At 62.6% G+C, this 17,527-nt stretch overlaps 1 protein-coding gene across 1 annotated transcript; it reads right to left on the bottom strand.

Moving 5' to 3' along the window:
* JUP (junction plakoglobin) lies at nucleotides 1-17,073 on the bottom strand. The gene is given in 16 exon segments (XM_032711201.1): nucleotides 1-866; nucleotides 1,071-1,236; nucleotides 1,586-1,625; nucleotides 1,859-1,980; nucleotides 2,106-2,256; nucleotides 2,396-2,515; nucleotides 2,652-2,807; nucleotides 2,893-3,099; nucleotides 3,102-3,233; nucleotides 4,169-4,272; nucleotides 4,629-4,773; nucleotides 5,191-5,392; nucleotides 5,808-6,046; nucleotides 6,302-6,555; nucleotides 7,509-7,741; nucleotides 16,998-17,073. Coding segments are annotated over 14 exon segments (2,244 nt in total). The 5' UTR covers nucleotides 7,735-7,741; nucleotides 16,998-17,073; the 3' UTR covers nucleotides 1-866; nucleotides 1,071-1,090.
* Between the last annotated feature and the right edge of the window lie 454 nt (nucleotides 17,074-17,527).

Here is a 17,527-nt window from a genome sequence, read left to right as displayed (position 1 = left end):
CAGGGCTGCAGGGGTTATTTTATTCTTTGCTTTGGTCTATACAAAAACAACTTACAGAAATAATAAAACTTTCCATTCCTGACCCACACTCCAGTAACTGTCCATCCCTTTCCAGCTGGAGTGTTAAACCACCATCAGATCTAGAGCCTCTTTAAAAAATGCGTTAGATAAGGGAGGAGGGGACGGAAACACACCACTCACCAAAGAGAAGGGAAATGGGTTAAAATGTGCAACAGAGATCGGTACAAGGACACGGTTCCTAATGCTGGAGTCACTCCTCTATGGGGACTGGCAGGACAGGCAGGGACACAAAGTCAGCTCCCAACGGCTGATGGGAAAGAATTAAACCTCAGACACCCCAACGGCCAAACCGAAGGTACTGGGACACGGACCCTTTGCTTTCAGCAAACTCTGGATTGGCCTCATTCAGCTGGAGTTCGCAGGAAGCAAAGGGTTTTCCCGTGTTAGATTCCTCTCCTAGAACACTAACACGCAGAACAAATCGGGGGGAAGTTAGAAAGCACAAACTTAAAGACGGCAAAAGCCGTTGGCACCATATTAAAAATAAAAAAGAAATATATATTCATAGAAAAGACTATTTTGCCAATGAAAGGTCGCTAACGGTGCAGGGTTTGTGTTTTAAAGCTTCAGAAACAGTATCTTGGATGCTGGATGCGGCAGTAGGTGCTCGAAGCAGTCCCAGGAGGAAGGACCTTCTCCACAGACCCACAGCGAAGAAAACAAATCGAAAAACAAAACCTCTTGTGGGAATGGAAAAGTTTTGTCTTCTCAGGCACTTCTGTCTCCCAAGTCCTTCTCACGAATGCTCAGTTCTGGGGCCACCCTCTTCTGCATGGAGAGAACACCTGCAGCGGCAGGGAGCTCCCGTCACCCACCGAGGCGGGATTTGGGACGAAACCAGAGCCCCCGAGCCCATAGGTGATGGGGACATCAACCCACGGCAGCAACAGGGACCCTGCAGTGGCACCAGGGGCCCCGGGCACGCCAAGTGCTACCAGTCAGCCCTGCCTCCCCCAGCCCCCAGGGCTGAGCCCCACCCTGGCAGGTACCTGGTGGGGGGCTGGGCGGGTTAGGCGAGCATGTGGTCAGCGAAGGGCGCCCGGACGCCGTCGCTGTAGGCGTCCATGGGGTAGTCCCCGTCCATGTCCATGTGCATGTCGATGGGGTCCAGGGGGATGTCACCCGAGTACATGGGGCGGTAGCCGGGGTCCAGTTCTGCAGGGAAGGGACGTGGCAACCTCAGCTCCCGCCAGCCAGAAACACCTCCAGACCTCAGCCACCCTCACCCGGGGCAGCGTGTGGCACATGGTGCTGCAAAGGACGTGACAGCCACCCGCCACCACAGTCCCCAGCTTGGGGAGCAGCCCAGGCACCCAGGGCAGCAGCTGTTTGTGCTCCTGAGGAGCTGAGCATCCCACAGAGCTTCCCCAGCAGGCTGTGCTGGCACTTGACTGGCAGCCTCCAGAGAAAGGTTTTAAAAGCAGCCTGGTTTGGTGAGATGAAACAACTGCCCACCCAGAGTACAGCCCACGGGGACCCCGGGGAGGGCTGGCACTGTACTCACCGTCTGAGTAGGGCTCATTGATGGGGATCATGCTCTGAGCCTATGGAAGAAGGTGGCACAATTGAAGGGATTCGTGCTCAGGGGTCACATGGTGCCCAGATCTGTCCCAGGCTGTGACGCAGGAGCTGAGGCCACAGCCCATCCACCCCCCGCCTCTCCACATTTGCCCATCGCTCCCGTCCGAGCTCTGGTCAGAGGTGCTGGCAGGAGCTTTCGGAAACAGGACAGGGCCATTCCCAGAGGCTCTTTTTCCCAGGGAAAAGGGATGCTCACCGCCTCCCAGGCTGCCGGGTCGTGCTTGAAGAGGGAGTTGGTGAGCTCCACGGAGACGCGCTTCCTGTAGTCGGGGTTCTTGTCCTCCGAGATGCGGAAGAGCACAGCGGCTGCGTAGGTGGCTGCAGGGACGGGCAGCAGCCTCAGCTCCTGGTGCCACATAGCACTGGAGCCCCAAGGGCCCCAGCTGGGATAGTGCCAGGAGGCAGAGAGCCCCCTGCACAGCCCCTGGCACGGTGGCACTTACCTGTTCCCTCATTCCGGGAGTGCAGCAGCTCCATCAGGGGAGCCGAGGCCCCCTCGGCATCGATGGCATCCGCCGCCTCCTTGTCCTGGGCCAGCTCACACAGCACACCCGCTGCCACGCGCTGGATGTTCTCCACGGGCGAGTACAGGAGCTGTGGGGAGAGATCAGCACCACGTGAAGCAGCTGGTGAGGAGCCTGATGCACAGAGCCACTGGCCCAGGGCTGTGGCTCCCTCTGCCCGCTGGGAGGGGGGTGGCCCAGCACAGTCCCCACATGTCCCCAGCCCTGACCTGCACAAAGAGAGGGATGGTGTTGAGGCGGAAGATCTCCATGCGGTTCATGGGGTCCCGGGCCAGGATGTGCAGGGCCCCCGTGCACCCCTCCACGATCTCTTCCATCTTCACTCCATCCTGCCGAGGGACAAGCGCTCAGCCAGGGCCCCCCACGCCGGGGCATGGCCACCCAGAGCGTGGGCACAGGGTACCCTCAGAGACAGGCTGGGTTTTGGGGTGCCAGGCTGTGCAGGGCAGAGGGGTGGGCACTCACTGTGTAGGGCTGCTGTGTGCCGGCGGCTACGTGTCGCTGGGCGTCCTGGTGAGCCTTGACCAGCAGCTGGACCAGGCGGGGGATGACGGCGGCCTCCTGCAGCGGGGCATGGTTGGCCGGGCACAGGGCCAGGTTGCGGATCAGGCCTATGGTAGCCTGGAAGAGAGGAGGGGGAAGGAGAGATTCGTCTTGACTGTGGCACTGGCTTCCACTGGCCCTCAACACCCCTCCGGCCCCTCACCTTGACCAGTGGCCACTGGTTGGGCTGGTTGAGGAGCTTGACGATGGCGGGGATGCCGTAGTTGAGCCGCACAGAGTTCTGTGCCATCTCGGCCTCGGGGTGCCGGCTGGTGAGGTGCCGCAGGGCGCAGACGGCCGGCTCGGTGATGTCCTCCTTGTCGCCCGCCCGCAGGATGGTGTGGATCAGGGCCTCCACCCCGTTCGACCTGCGGTCACCAGCGTCTTGTTCTTGCTGTTGTTGCAGGTCAGGTTGGAGAGGGTGCCAGTGGCACAGGTCAGCACGTTCACGTCGTCGGAGCTCAGCTGGTTCACCAGGATCTTGAGGACGCCGTCCAGGCCCTCCTGCGGGAGTGGGAATGGGAGGTGGGAGCAGCACCCACAGCCAGACCTGGGCTCAGCCAGTGGCGGGGCTGCAGCCCCACATCCGGCCCCGCGTGCCCCCAGCAGGCAGCAATGGAGGGGCTGCAGCGTTCCTGACTCCCACACAGCTCCTTTCCTGTTCCCCCACAGCTGGAGCTGCTCCTCCGCGGTGCTGGCACAGCATGAGCCACAGCCGCTCTGACATGTGCAGCTTCACTCAGAGTTTAATGTCTCCAGCAGTTTCCCTGTGCTGGGATCGCGCTTTCCGATGCCTTGTCAGCGCTCCCTGCGCGGTTGCTGGAGTAACCCCAGTCCCGGCTGTGCTTGGCCGACAGCCAGCGGCAGGGCAGGAAGGGTTAAAGCGCCACGACCACTGTTCCCCCCTCAATCAGCAGAGCCAGGGATGTTCCATGGACAGCCAAAATAGTTTCCAGGCTGCATCAGACTCTAATCCGTGTGAAGTGGCCCCAGCAGATGGGGAACGCATCAGGAGGCAGCAAAGGGCTGGGAGAGCAGTCCCAGAGCAGGGCTGGGGTCACCCCTGAACCAGCTGTGGGGCACAACCACCTCGGCAGAGGCTCCACTGGCAGCTCCCACGGGAGCCGGGCAGGCAGCCAGCCCAGGGCAAGCTGCCAGGGCTGCAGGGCCAGAGCAAACCCCAGCAACACCCACTGAGTGACCGCGGTGGCCTCGGCCCCATGCCGGGGACTCACAGGAGCGCGGGCAGCCGGCTGGCACGGGCAGGGCCATGGGCAGTGATCAGCCCCCGTGATGCTGCAGGGGAACTTGGGCACAGCGGGGCATCCCCTCACCCTGCCAGGCACAGACACTGCTGCAGCTCATGTGGCTTTGGACCCAGCACGGACATGCCTCCAAAATGCTGCACCAAAACACGACCTGGGGTCCCGCAGACTCACCTGTTTGGTTGCCACGTCAGAGAGGTTCCGCAGGGTCCAGAGGCAGTTCTGGACCAGCCTGGGGCTGGAGCTGGTCAGGTGCTTGCCCAATGCCTGCATGCCACCTGCAGGGAAGGGAACAGCCCACCTCTGAGTACCCTCAGCTGTCCCAACAAGGAGGGAGTGAGAGGCAGCAGTTTGCATGGCTGGACACCACCGGCCAATGCTCCCACACAGAGGGCAGCCTCATGGCTCAGCAGAGGCCAAATAGGGTGTGGAAAGAGCTCCTCTGGACAGCTGGGATGGATCTGCCCACACACAGTGACAGGAACACACCTCAGCAGCCCTCAGAGCAGGAATCCAGGCCAGCACAGGTTGGCTGTGCCAAACACTGCCCATCCCACACACCCACAGCAGCATCACCCTGACACCACCATCCTCCTCCTCTGGCAGCTCTGCCACAGCCCCCAGCCCCTCTTACCAGCCTCGACAATGGCAGGCTTGTTGCTGGGACACACCGACAGCACCTTGAGCACCCGGCTTGTGGTCCAGAGCAGCTTCTCATAGTTGTAGCTGCGCATGATCTGCACCAGGGCCTGGGGTCCTCCATTGGCCAAAATAATCAGCTGCAAGACAGAATCGCAGCATGGTTTGGGTTGGAAGGGACATTAAAGGCCATCCAGTTCCAGGCTCTGCTGTGGGCAGGGACACCTTCCACTAAACGAAGTTGCTCCAAGCCTTGTCCAACCTGGCCTTGAACACTTCCAGGGATGAGGCATCGAGAATGGAGGCTTGGGGCATGCCGCAGCTTTGGGCTCCTGGGACCCCCCCTCAGGTTTCCCCAGCTCGTGCCAGGACACAAACCAGGCACCCCTTGGCATGCAGGAGTGCTCTGGTCACCTCGCCAGGGGCACACAACATGGTGGGATCTCCACCGCTCCCTCCCAGGCTTCCATCTCTGAGGTGCAAGGTTGGGCAACAGCCCCCCCTGCCCTCCCTCTGGCAGGACCCTACACCACAGGCAGGCTGGGTCCCTGTCCCACCTTGCTCTCCTGGTTCCCGTAGGCCAGAAGCTGGAGGCAGTCAGTGGTGATGGCCAGGAACTTGGGGTTGTTCTTGTTCAGCAGGGGAACCATCTTCTGCAGCCCGTCAGCCAAGCGCACAGCCATCTTGGCCCCCTCCTGGTACAGCAGCAGGTTGTGCAGGGTGGTGATGGCGTAGAAAAGGACCGACTCCACAGGTGAGCTGTGGGCAGGTGGCAGGACCACATCAGTGTGGGAGCTCCACGGGCTCACCGGGATGAAGGGGAGCCCACAGGGCTGCCCCAAGCCCAGCTCCCACCAGCACCCTTCAGCAGGACCCAGTGAAAGCCCACCATGCTGCGTGGTCCCAGGGAAGGGACACTCCCTCCTCAGGGCAGAGCAGAGCCTGAGCCCCATCTCCATGGCCAGGGCAGTGTAGGGGACCGCTCCCCTCCAGGCTCCAAATGCAGCAAAGCCCAGGGACCTTCACAGGCTCCCAGTCTCCCAGTCCCTTGTTTCGGTGAGCAGGAAGATCCACACCGAGGGGCAGCATGAGCCCTCCCCTCCCCTGCCCCCAGCCCAGGAGGGACCACCTGGCTCCACCATCCCCCCCTGGAGCCCTCACCCCCACCACGTACCTCAGCATCCTGACGAGGGCTGGGATGCCACCAGACTTGAAGATGGAGAGCAGGCCCTCGCGGTGGTGCGAGAGGTTGTGCAGGATGCTGGTGGTGCAGCGGGCCGTGTCCAGGTCGCTGGTGCTCTGCATGGTGCGCACCACGGCCGCCACGATCTGCGGCGACTGCATCAGCGCGCGGCGCGACGCCTCCTTCTTGGACAGCTGGTTCACAATCATGGCTGCCTTGCTGACAACCACCTGGGGCGAGAGGAGCTGGCCGTGAGAGGGGGGTCCCACAGCAAGGACAGGCTGTGAGGGGATATGGGTGAGCAAAGGTGGGCTCAGTCCTGGTACAGGGCAGAGGCAACCAGAGTTTTGCCAAGAGGAAGGAGCCAGACATGGCCTCGGAGCCCCGTGAGGATGAGAGCCCAGCTGTGTCAGGGAAGTGCAACCTGCCAGCGCAGCAGCTGCATGCACAGAGACAGACACATGCAGCAAACCCCAGTTCCTTACCGGGTCCTCGTCGTTGAGCAGCTTGGTGAGCTCCGGGATGGCGCGTGTGGCCAGCTCGGCATCGTCCTGGTAGTTGATGAGGTGCACGATGGCCGACTTCAGCATCTGGGAGGGCTCTGCCAGGCGCTGCACGTTGGTCTGCTGCCCCTCCAGCTGGGTGGTGATGAGGAGCGAGCGGTCCTCCACTGTCTCGGGGTACATGGCAGCTCGGACACGCTGGGCGCGGGTCATGGCCAGCTGAGCCTCCATGTCCGCTGCAGGGGTGGACAGGGAGGCAGCATAAGGCTCGGGCTCTCTCCAAGGAGCACTCCCAGCCCTGCTTCCCAATCCCAACTAGATGAGCAAGAGCTTAGTGCAGCGACACGGGCCACGTCAGCAGTCCCGGCACACTCTGCATGGAGCCGGAGCTTCAAAGCATACACAGATACAGCAGCACAGAGATAAGACAACAGTCAATTAGGCAGCATGATGAAGCAGTTGTCACACAAGGCCCATTAATTAAAAAATTAAGGATATTTGCAACTTGGGAGCAGCTGGCAGTGGGAAAAAGGACACCGAGGCCTTCCCTGTCAAGGATGCTGAGATAAGCGAGATGCTGCGGCACCACCCGCGGTCCCCATCTCTACGGCACATGGACCGCACGGGGCTCAGGGGGGCTCTGACTCCTGGGGGAGATGGAAAATAAACCTTTCAGGGCCTAATGCTGACAGGAAACCACAGAGGCGAGTGGAGCAAACCATCCCACTTTGAGGGGATAAAACTGGGGGAAGCATCTCCTTCACTGTGGGGCCGCAGCTCCGCGTCGCTCTCGCCTCAGTGGGGGAAGCCGGGCCGGTGCCGTGGTGTTACAGCACATGCTGGCAGTTCTGGCAGCCACGCCGGGACAGGTTTCCCAGCAGGCAGACAGGCAGCAGAGCAGGTGGCAGATCCGTGGGCTGGGATCAGCTGTTCCCATCTCAAGCCAACCTGCTGGCACGCTCGGATGTGTGTGCAGCTCAGCACCAGCGCGGGCCGGCCACGCCGCCCCCACACGAGAGCCTCTTGGCGCTGGGGAGGAGGATGGGAGGGAGCATATTTTAGGCAGCAACAACTCCAGGGGTGTGGAAGGCAGCATGGAGGAGTGCCCAGAAGCAGCACGGCTACGGGGGAGGAAAGCAGGAGCTGAGCAGCTGAGCCCGCAGATGTGCTTGGCCCCGCAGCCCCTTACCTTGCGCTTGGCTCTGGCCCTGGCTTCCTCCCTGGCAGTAACTTGTGGTGGTCGTCTTCTTGATGGTGTACTGCTTCCCATACACCTCATCATCGTCCCCGAGGCACTTGCTGCTGACAGAGGGCACCTGGGTGTTGACGCCGGAGTGGATTCCGGAGTCATAGGTGTAGGTCTGTTGCCACTCCGTCACCTTGATTGGCTGCTCCATCATGTTCATCACCTCCATGGCTGTTCTGTAGGGCAGGAAGGGGACAGGTTACACCTCTGGGAGAGCCCAGGTCACCACAGCACCCTCCTGCCCCTCTCCTGCCCCAAACAATGCAGCAGCTGGCCCCTGCACGGCCCACGAGGAGATGGAGCCGATCCCTATCTGCCCTCCTCCCCCACGGCAGATGAAAGGCAGCACCGGGATGACGAACCCACAGCTCAGCACTTTGCTGCTCGTGTTCAGACATGAACCACGGCTGCGTCTCACAAGGCCGTGTCTCACCACCACCACAGCCAAGCTTTGGGCAGGCTCTGCCCAGCACAGAGGGGCCTCTCAGTCAGATCCCCCACTCCAGGGTCCCCTAGCTGCCCACGAGCTTTTTAAAGACCCTTTCCAGAGACAGGACCTGCAAAGAGCTGGGGACATGCCAGGAGCTCCAAGCTCCACATGGCTACAGCTCCAAGAATAAAATGAACCTTTTTAGAAGCTCTCTGGGATGTTCCCAAAGCACCTAAAAATAAGCAGGCAAAGCCACCAGCTCGGCTCTCCTGCGGGTGCTCAGCACCACAGGCGCCCACGGCGTGGTCCGGGGCTGGGCACTCCCCACGCGGTGCCGGGACAGGGCAACCCGGCACATCCCAACACTCAGGACAAACCAGCCAAGGTTGCTGGGAGCAGGGCTGGGCTTTCCTTGCCTTTAATTTGGGGACGCAGGGGGAGGGAGGATGGCTCACGGATTAATGCCTGAGCTCAGCAGGGTGCAGGCAGAGGCCGCAGGGCTGTGAGTCACCAGCCCTGCATCCAGGCCCCTGGTACGGCCAGGAGGGATGGAGGCAGGCAAGGATGGAGGGATGGAAGCAGGCAGGGAGGGAGGGAGGGATGGAGACAGCGCCCGCCCAGCCCTGCCGCCGCTGACCCATCACCCAGGCATCCATCGGGATTCCTGCCCCTTCCCGGCCACGCAGGAGTGGGATGAGTCAGAGTTTCAGAGGCGATAAGCGGCGAAGGGAGCAGCTGCCGCCCGGCATACCTGGGCGCAGCAGCACCCACTTCCAAACAACCTAATTACCACCTGCACCGGCCCCGATTCCTGCGCCGGGCTGGACCGGGGCAGCCGCGCTGGCCCTGGCTTCCGCTCCAGCCGCCGGCACAGCGGGAGGGTCGCAGGGACCAGCCGGGCTGGGGTGGCAGCCTCGGACCCCAGCACCCTCCTGGGGAGCGAGGGGACGGGGCTGAGCCCCTCCAGCCCCCGGTGGCTGACTCAGGGCGTCGGGTGGTGGCCGAGGACGCGGCTCCGTGGGGCGTCCCGGCGGGGCCCGGCGCGCACGGGCTTGGCGCGGCTCGTCCCAGCGCTGCCGGCTGTTCCCAAGGAGCGGCCGAGCCCTCGCCAGCCGCACGGGCCGGCGCTCGCAGGGAGAAATCCCCAGCCCTCATTCCCGGGAGCAGCGGACAGATGGGAAACAGGAGCCCCGCCACGCTTGTCCCCCCGGCTGGGAGCATCCCGCATCCCCCCGCGTCCATCGCCAGCCCCAGCCGCCTTCCCAGAGCCGCGGCAGGGCGCTGCTCCTCCTGCCAATCCAATATTTTTTGTGCTGTCAAGCAGCACTAGCAGGCTCAGAGAGGCTGTAATGGGCTGTGCATAATGCACGGTGGTCAGGCAGTGGAGGGACCCGCTAATGGAGGGCGGCGGGGGCAGAGCCTTCCCACGGCGGGTGGGAGCTGGGCGGTCCGATCAGCGGGGCAGGACGGGGTGTGACACATGGCGCCAGGGGCAAGGGGAGAGCCAGCTCCGCTCCCCACCCTGCGCCGGAGCAGGGATCGGCTGGGAGAACTCCAGCGCCGCGCTGGGAGTGCCGCGGTGCCCCACACCCGCACTTGTGAGCTGCTGCACAGGTATTTGGAAGGGCAAGTCCTCCAGATGGGTCATCCCAGCCGCGGTGGCAGATCCTCCAAATTGTGTCAGGAAGCCCGGGAGAAGCAATAGTCACATCTGAGGAACTGTGGTGGGCAGGGCACAGCGCCATGGTCCAGGAGCTGAGTGAGCCATCACCCATCCCAGCTGGCATGCGGGGCCCCAGAACCCCCAGGATGACACTGGAAAGCTGCCCTGGACAAGACAGGCACAGGGAGAGCAAGGCTGAGGAAGAAAAAGCTCCCTCCACCAAATGGGGTGTAGGGACCCCAAACACCCACTGCAGCCAGGGCAGGGACCCCGGGCAGCAGTGAGCCAGAGCAGGCAGGGGCTGGTGCTGCTGCACCATCGTTGAGGGGTAACATCGGCTCTGCAATTTACAGGCACCTGACAGGCACTTAATTTTCCAAACCTCCAGGAACTGGGCTCAGACACCGTACAGAGCCCTGCATTATGCATGAGCCACCCCCTCTGTCTGCACCGAGGCACCCAGGGACATCAAAAGCCAGCACAGCTCCTCGAGCCCAGACACGAGCTCAGGCAACCGAGCTCAGGCAACCGGCCCCAGACAAGCTCCAAGTGGGAGAATGGGTCCAGGGGCCACCCAGAAGGGACCACAGGCACTCTGCTAAACACAGCATCTGTCCTTCCCCTGAGCATCCCCCCAGCAGGGTTTGCTCATCACCACAGGGGCCAGCAAGGTCAGCGGCACCCGAGGTGACAGGGCCAGTGGAGCAAATGCCAGACGCTCCTGCAGTGAGCAGTGACATTTTCTGAACCCTGTGTCAAGCGTCTCCTGCTCATCGCTCAGTGAGGAGCAGACGCTGACATGAGCTTCTCCCCGTCCTCCAGCTCTGTCCTCAGGTGTCCTCCCTCCTCCTTGGTGGGATGAGAGAGGGGTGCTGGGATGCTGGTTACACCGGGGTTCACCTTCAGCAGGAGCCATTCCCTGGCGATGCTTTCTGGGCAGGGCTGCAGGGGGGGCAGGAACTCTGTCAGCACTGAAAGGGAGGGCAGCAGCTCATGCAGGAGGGAGAATTTGGGGAACATGTGAAAGTATCCACCCTGGAAGGGTCAGCCATAAGTAAGGGGAATGTTTGGGTGCACTTCAGCCCCCTACATCAGGCCTGTGGGCAGGACAATTGCTGCTGAGCCCAGTCCTTATATCCCCCTACCAGGCTGGCATTACCCAGAGAGGGAAGGGTAGAAGAGCGAGGGTAGAGCGGTACCAACAAGCCCCATCTGAGCCCCTCCCTGCACAAAGCCAGGACCCCAGAGAAACGGGACTTGCTCCTGGGAACAGTGAGAAATCCCCTGGGAAACAGTGAGGCAGGTAGTGGGGAGCCCTCAGAGGGGACAGAACGCTTGGGGAGAACCTCCAGCCTGCCCCCAGCACCACGATGGGGAAGGGGCTAAGACACATAGGGGGCTTCAGCCATGGGATGTGGGGCAGTCAGGGGCTTTAGTCACCCACACAGGTCACAGCCAGGAGAAGGTTAATCCCTCTCCCACCACTTCCTGAAGCCAGGAATGCTGGGGAAGGCAGAGGAAGCTCCTGCAGCTCTCAGGCACTGGCCAGTGGCTCATCCGCCCCCGGAGCCATTTGATCAGAGTCCAGGCAGCACTGTCCCCCCGGGACACTGTCTGCAGAGGAAGTATCTTGCAAACATGCAGCCCCAGGCCTGACCAACCCTTCCCTCCGGCTGCTGGAGAGGCCTTCGGCCTCACCAGGCAGGACACAACCAGCAGATGTAGAGCTGAGCTGCCCAGAACAGCAGCTGAGAAGCCTTGAGTGGTGCTTCACACAAAAATATCTACAGCCCAGGAGCTTCTTGGGGAGTGGAGGTTCCTGGGGAGAGCAGCTGTGACCCCCAATGTGGAGTCACCCCAAAGTGAGAAGCTGGGGGGCACAGAGCACCCCCACAGCCCAAGCCTCAGACAGGGGCTGCACAGGAGCAGGCACCAGGTCCTGGGGTCAGTGGCTGTGAGGGGCAGCCCAAGCTCATCATGTACAGCTCCAGCAGCTCCTGGCACAGAGCAGTGTGGGTGCCATAGGGGCTACCAGAGCCCCTCCCAGAGCCCTGTCCTTGTACACACACCCCAGAAGCCGAGGGTAGCAGCACTGGGGGCCCCATCACACAGCCGCAGCGTGTGAGGGGCTGAGCTCGGTGGTGGGAACGTGCAAGCAGCTGCAATTACAGTCGCTGAGGCTTTTAAGGAAGGGGAAGAGGCAGTTAAAGCAATTCAATAAATGCAGCACAAGAAAAGACTCTATTTTAGAAGCACTTACGCTACACACAAGCGATCTCCGGTCCCCCCCTTCCTGGAGCAGCCGGGGATTAGCGGCCGCCCGCTCAGACAGCCCCGGCCTCAGCAGCCACAGCACAGAGTCTTCCCACAGACAAGGGCACCCAGGGCCCAGTGCAGCCCAGAGAACTGTACCCCGAGGTCCCCCACCACAGGCACCCCCTGCCCAGAGCTGCCCAGCAGTGACACCAAGGGCTGACGAAGCCGGGGCAGCCACTAACGAAGCCCCCGCAGACACTGTACAAAAGCTTCAGCAGTTTTGAAGAGGATCCTCAGGAACACGCAGCAGGAGCAGGCAGAGAAAGGAGCTTGTCAAGACCTCACCAGCATCAATGGGAAGCGTTCGAGTCAGATCCCGGCACCAGGAGCCCTTTCAATGGGGCTTTATAGGGAAGATGAGTGGAAGAATTCAAAGGGGAAGGAGAGCAGCTTGAAGTTTAATGAGGAGGAGACGGCAGCAGGGGATCGGCCTCTCGTTAGAGCAGGCGAAACAGCACTGGCCTGGTCCTGCACACAAAGGAGCCCATGGCCTTTGTTCACAGATGCTCCCAGGTCCGGAGCAGCTCCCGGCTGCCCCACCAGCTCCAACAACTTCAGGGCACTCAGGAAGGGCAGGAGGCTGCAGGAGCTTCAAACCTGAGCTCCCTCACTGGAGGGGGTTCTAAACCCTTTTTTGTTTTTCAGCTGCTCCTGATGAGGTTAAGTTTGAGCTGCCAAATATCCCACGCAAAGCCCCCTCTCCTGTTACAGGAGTGCTGCGTCCCCCCTGAGCACAAGACCAGGCTCTGAGGCTCTGGCAGCAGAGCAGCCCCAGCACATGGCAGCTCCACCACAACCCGCCGCGCTCAGCTGATGCCCTCCATCAACCCAGAGCACGTCCTGAAATGCCTCGCCTGCACCTGAATTAAAAGCTCCTGACAGCTCCAGCACACGCCGGGCCCAGGCTGTGATGTTTTGGCACTTCACATCACAAAACAACACGGTATTATCCGTCAAGTGCTCTCCCGCTGCGAGCACACGCACAGCGCCAGGCATGATGCTCCTGTGCACGGGCAAGGCCCACGGCAGAACACCAGCCCCATGGCAGGAAGGTTTTTCCAGGGATCAAAGACCCGTGGCAGGGTCTCTGGCAGTGCATCTCCCCTCCCGTATCCCCAGTTGCTGGCACAGACACCACCATCCGCAGAGGCACCGCAGAGGATTGGAAGGACCCACACGGGCACATCCCCTCCTCAGATAAAGTTTGCTGATCTCACTAGAATCACGGTTGGAAAAGATGGGAATTTGCCACTTGCCCATGGAAAGGAGAACTGGCACGGTGCAATTAATCACAATAACTCCATCTGGATAAAAAAAATCATTATTTTGTTTTGAAGAGCACAAAGAACTAGTTGTTCTTTAAGAACACGATAATTGCAGGCTCTGGGGCTTGGAGGCTGTTCCCAGCTCCAGCCAGTGTCCAAAACATGGGGTTTGCCACCTGGCCCTGCTGGAAGAGCCACTGCAGCGGGGAGGGAGGTGGAGGTGCTGAGCCCCGGCTTAATTTCTCCATCCAGTTGCATTACAGCTGCAAAGTTCAGACGCTTCACATGAAATTATCACCAACAGCCGTCAGCACCCGGCCTGTCGGAGCAAGTTAATGATTTGTCACCAGGGCTCTGCCCGCGCGTCACCGCGATTACGGCAGGTTCCTGCCAGCAGCCAAGGGTCTCTCCCCCTCCGCGGACACACACGTGCCTCATCCACCCACCCACCCCCAAATCCACGCGGGACCCCAGCGCATCCACCCCACGGGGTCCGTGACCCCGCCAGCACCGGGCAGCCCCCCCGGGAGGGCACTGCCGCCGTCACCCCCTCCCAGGTCTGATCAGCCAGGCGTGGGATATTGGGAAAACACCGAGCATTCCGCCTCCACCCCGCTGCCAGCTCCGGGTCTGGGAAGGAGCCCGAGGACTCGCTGGGATCAGACGGCGCAGATGTCGCGGGCTGCCCGACGAGCCCCGGCACCCGCGGCACGAGGCTCCTGCCCTGTTTCCAAAGCGATTCCGCAGCCGAGCGGCCGAGGCGTGTCAAGATGCCTCCGGGCCTGTCAGCAGCCGCAGCAGAACTCATCGGGGCTGGCGTATTTAGAAGGGTATTTGAAACCTCTGCCTAAATAGAAACATCTTCACCTCCCCCCACAGCCATCAACGAGCCGGGCAGCATTCCCACGCCAGAGGTGGGGAGGGGGTGAGGAGCTCTGCACGGCGAAGGACCTGTGTGGCTCCAAGGCCACCCCTGTTTAAGCACAGACGTGGTGTTTAGGCCTTTTTTTAAAAAGAGGGAGCACCTGCACCTTCCCACCCCCACTACTTCACCAAATAGTGTCCATGGCAAAAGGGTGGGTAAAACCATCCTTCCCAAAACAGAGAGTGTGATTCAAGGGACCAGTGCAGCCCTGGTGTCCTCCTGAGCTGCTTTCATTCGCACAGACCCACCCTGACACACCATGGTACTGAGAGCCACCACCCACACCCAGCTCTGGGTGATGCTGGTGCCCACACACCCTGTCTAGGTGGGAAAACACCAGCTGAAGTCCAAGGTAGGCTTGTACTTCTTTAATAGACATTACATTTCTTTGTAACTTCTTCTAATTAGAAGCCAGTCTAATTTAAACCTTCAAGACCAGCACAAGCCTCGGTACAGATGCTGCAATTAAAGTTCTACAAGTTCTCTGTGCAGAGGCTCTGCTCCCCCAGCCTGCAGAGCGGGGCCAAGGGCAGCTCTGCTCCCAGGCTCTGCCATCTGCGAGCGGCAGCGCGCCCGGCAGAAGCGCCGTCTTAAATCCCGGAGATCTGGAAGTGTGATAAAAAGCCAAATCCCATCAAGCGCTCCCACACCAAACCACAGCCTTGAAGGGAAACCGTCCTCCCAGGAACAGGCTGAGCTGAAGGAGCTGTGCAGCTGCACCGCAGTGCCTGCCCGGCTGCGAGGGCTGAGTAAGGGCTTCAGGTGGGGGAAACAAAGGGGAGAGTTAATGGGATTAGGGCAGCGCCGAATGATACACTGAAATACGGCACCGGGACCAGAGGGGACACTCCCCAAGGTCCCCGGCTGCAGCCCGGCCATGAGCCGCCCACGCTGCCGCGGAGGTCGGGGCTCCGGGCACGATGCACAAACCACTCGCACACCCAGCCCCAGGAGACCCCCCTCAGCAGCCCGGCTCGCCCCGCCGGGGATGAACGCGCTTCCTGGAGCCGGCAAGGACACGGCACATCTCCCAGACAATAGACTGTAACGCCATTGTCTGAGGGAGGGCCCCGCGCGGCCGCCACACCTTCCCCCAGCGCCCTGAGCACTGGGGACCCACGTCTGCCCCAGCGCCCGCACAGCGGCCAGGCCTGGGAGGGAGAACAACCCTCAGCCACGGGCGCCAGTCCCCATCCTGATGGCCAACTTGTTTAAGCCAAACTAGCAGCAAAATGGGTTTTTCATGACACTTCAGGGAAATCCTCCAAAGCAGTGAGCAACCACACAGGCTTCAGATGCACAAAGACGGTTCCGCTGGGTGCCCTGCACCCTTCCAAGCAGCTCCGACACCGACAAGGACACAGAAAGGGACCTTGAAACCTTCCCAGCCCCGGTTCCAGCTGGGCCGGACACCCCGAGAGTGGGGCCTGGAGCAGCCCCCGCGGGCACCGCACCTGCCCTGGATGAGGCTGAGTTAAGGGCCCGGAGCAAACGCTCCCGGCACCGCTCCAGACCTCGGCACCGCTCCAGCCCCGTCCCCGCGGCAGCTGGCGGGAGTCGCTGCGCCCCCGGCTCCCCGCCAGCCGACGGCAGACGGACACCAGGCCCGCGGGCGTCGGGGCTGGCACCAGCACCAAAACCAGCACGACGTGGGCTGGAGCAGGACGCGCAGCAACTGCGGGAGCCAGACCCAGCTGGGTCCCGGGGCGCCCCCAACACCCACCACCCTTCCGGCAGGGAGAATGTGACAGGGAGCATCACCCCAGACACGGGGGTCAACTCAGGCACCCCAACAGTGCAGGGTACCTGCAGCCTGGCCAGAGTGGGTGCAGGCTGATGCCTTCATACCCCTGCGGGCACGACGGGTCCCCCGGGCCCATCCCCGGCAGCCGCTGTGCCCTCGGTGAGCGCTCACGCTCCTCTCTCCGCGTTGTTCGTATGACAGCCCACGTTTGCCTTCTCCGGGCAACTCCCAGCAACATTTCAGCATTATCCTTTCATCTGTGCTGTAAACCTGATTAATTAAGCTAATCACTCAGCTAACGCAATTAGAGTGCTCTCTCCTCTCCAAACATCAGCCAGCCAGCCAAGTTTCGCTCCCCCCATGTTTCCCGGTGAGGATATCCGCTGTCAGGGGCTCAGCTGGGACCCTCCCGCCGCGTTGTGCCCAGCACTCCTCACCCGCAGGGGACCGCCTGGGTGATGCCAGGTCACCCGGATCCCCCTCGGTCCCCTCAGCCCCGCGACCCCACATGCCCGGCCGTGGGCGAGGGGCAGCCCCGGCCCCGCGGGTGGGCACGGCGGTGTCGAAGGGCTCCGGTGCGGCCTCGAGAGCAGCACGCGGTGTCCCCAGGTGTGAGTCGGGGCACGGAGCAGCCCAGTTTGCGTAAGAGCCCCGTGCCAGGGCCTCGCCCGCCCAGCGGCGGCTCCGGGCGGGGCCGGGGATGGGCCCGGAGCAGCCGGCTCGCACCGGGGCGCGGGGCCGCGACTTCCAAACAGGCTCCCGCAGCGCCGGGAAGGGGCCGGGACGGCGCAGCCGCCCGCGGGAGGAGCCCCGGGGACCCGCCCGCCCTACCCTGCGCGGGACCGGCCGCGATCACGGGCAGCACACGGGGAGCCCTGCCCCGGCTGGCGGCGGCGGGGACGAGTCGGGGAGCCCGGTGCTGTCCGGTCCTGGCCCCGCTCACCGGAGCGCTCCCTGCTCGGTCCCCCCGGCCGATCGCCGCTCACTGTCGTTCCTCGCCCAGTGCCCCGGTGCCGCTCACCGTCCCTCTCCCATGCCCGGCGACTCCGGTACCCGCCCGGTACCCCCGTGCCCGATGTCCTCGCTCACCGTGGCTCAACCCCGTTCCCGGTGTTCCCGTCTCTCACCGTCTGTCTTCTCCCCTCCCCGTTCCCGGTGTCCCGGTCTCTCACCGTCTCTCCCCTCCCCGTTCCCGGTGTTCCCGTCTCTCACCGTCTCTCCCCGCTCCTGCCCGAACAAAAGGCGAGCAGCGCCCCGCGCCCGGCCCCGCCCCACCGCAAGCCCCGCCCCCGCCCCGCCGCGTCGCCATTGGCTGCCTGGCACGCCCGTCAAGCCTCCGGCGCGCCGGGCCCCGCCCCCACCGGACGTGTTTATGCGCTGCCCATTGGTGGGGGCGCGGCCGCCCCGCCCCTCACCCGCAGGTGATTGGACAGCGGGGCGGGGTGGGCGGGGCGACGGGGCGCGGCGGCGCGAGGGGAAGGGCGCGACCACGAGGGGACCACCTGGGTGACGTCAGTGGGCGGGGCCGGGCGGGGCCGGGGCGCACCTGGGCAGGGCCGGGGGGTTCGGGGACCCCCGCGGGGACCGCGGGACGGGCGGGACCCCCGGGCAAGAGCGCG

This window comes from Chiroxiphia lanceolata, chromosome 26 (assembly GCF_009829145.1).
Source record: "Chiroxiphia lanceolata isolate bChiLan1 chromosome 26, bChiLan1.pri, whole genome shotgun sequence".
Taxonomy (NCBI): Eukaryota; Metazoa; Chordata; class Aves; order Passeriformes; family Pipridae; genus Chiroxiphia; species Chiroxiphia lanceolata.
This window is presented reverse-complemented; position numbering and strand designations above follow the sequence as displayed.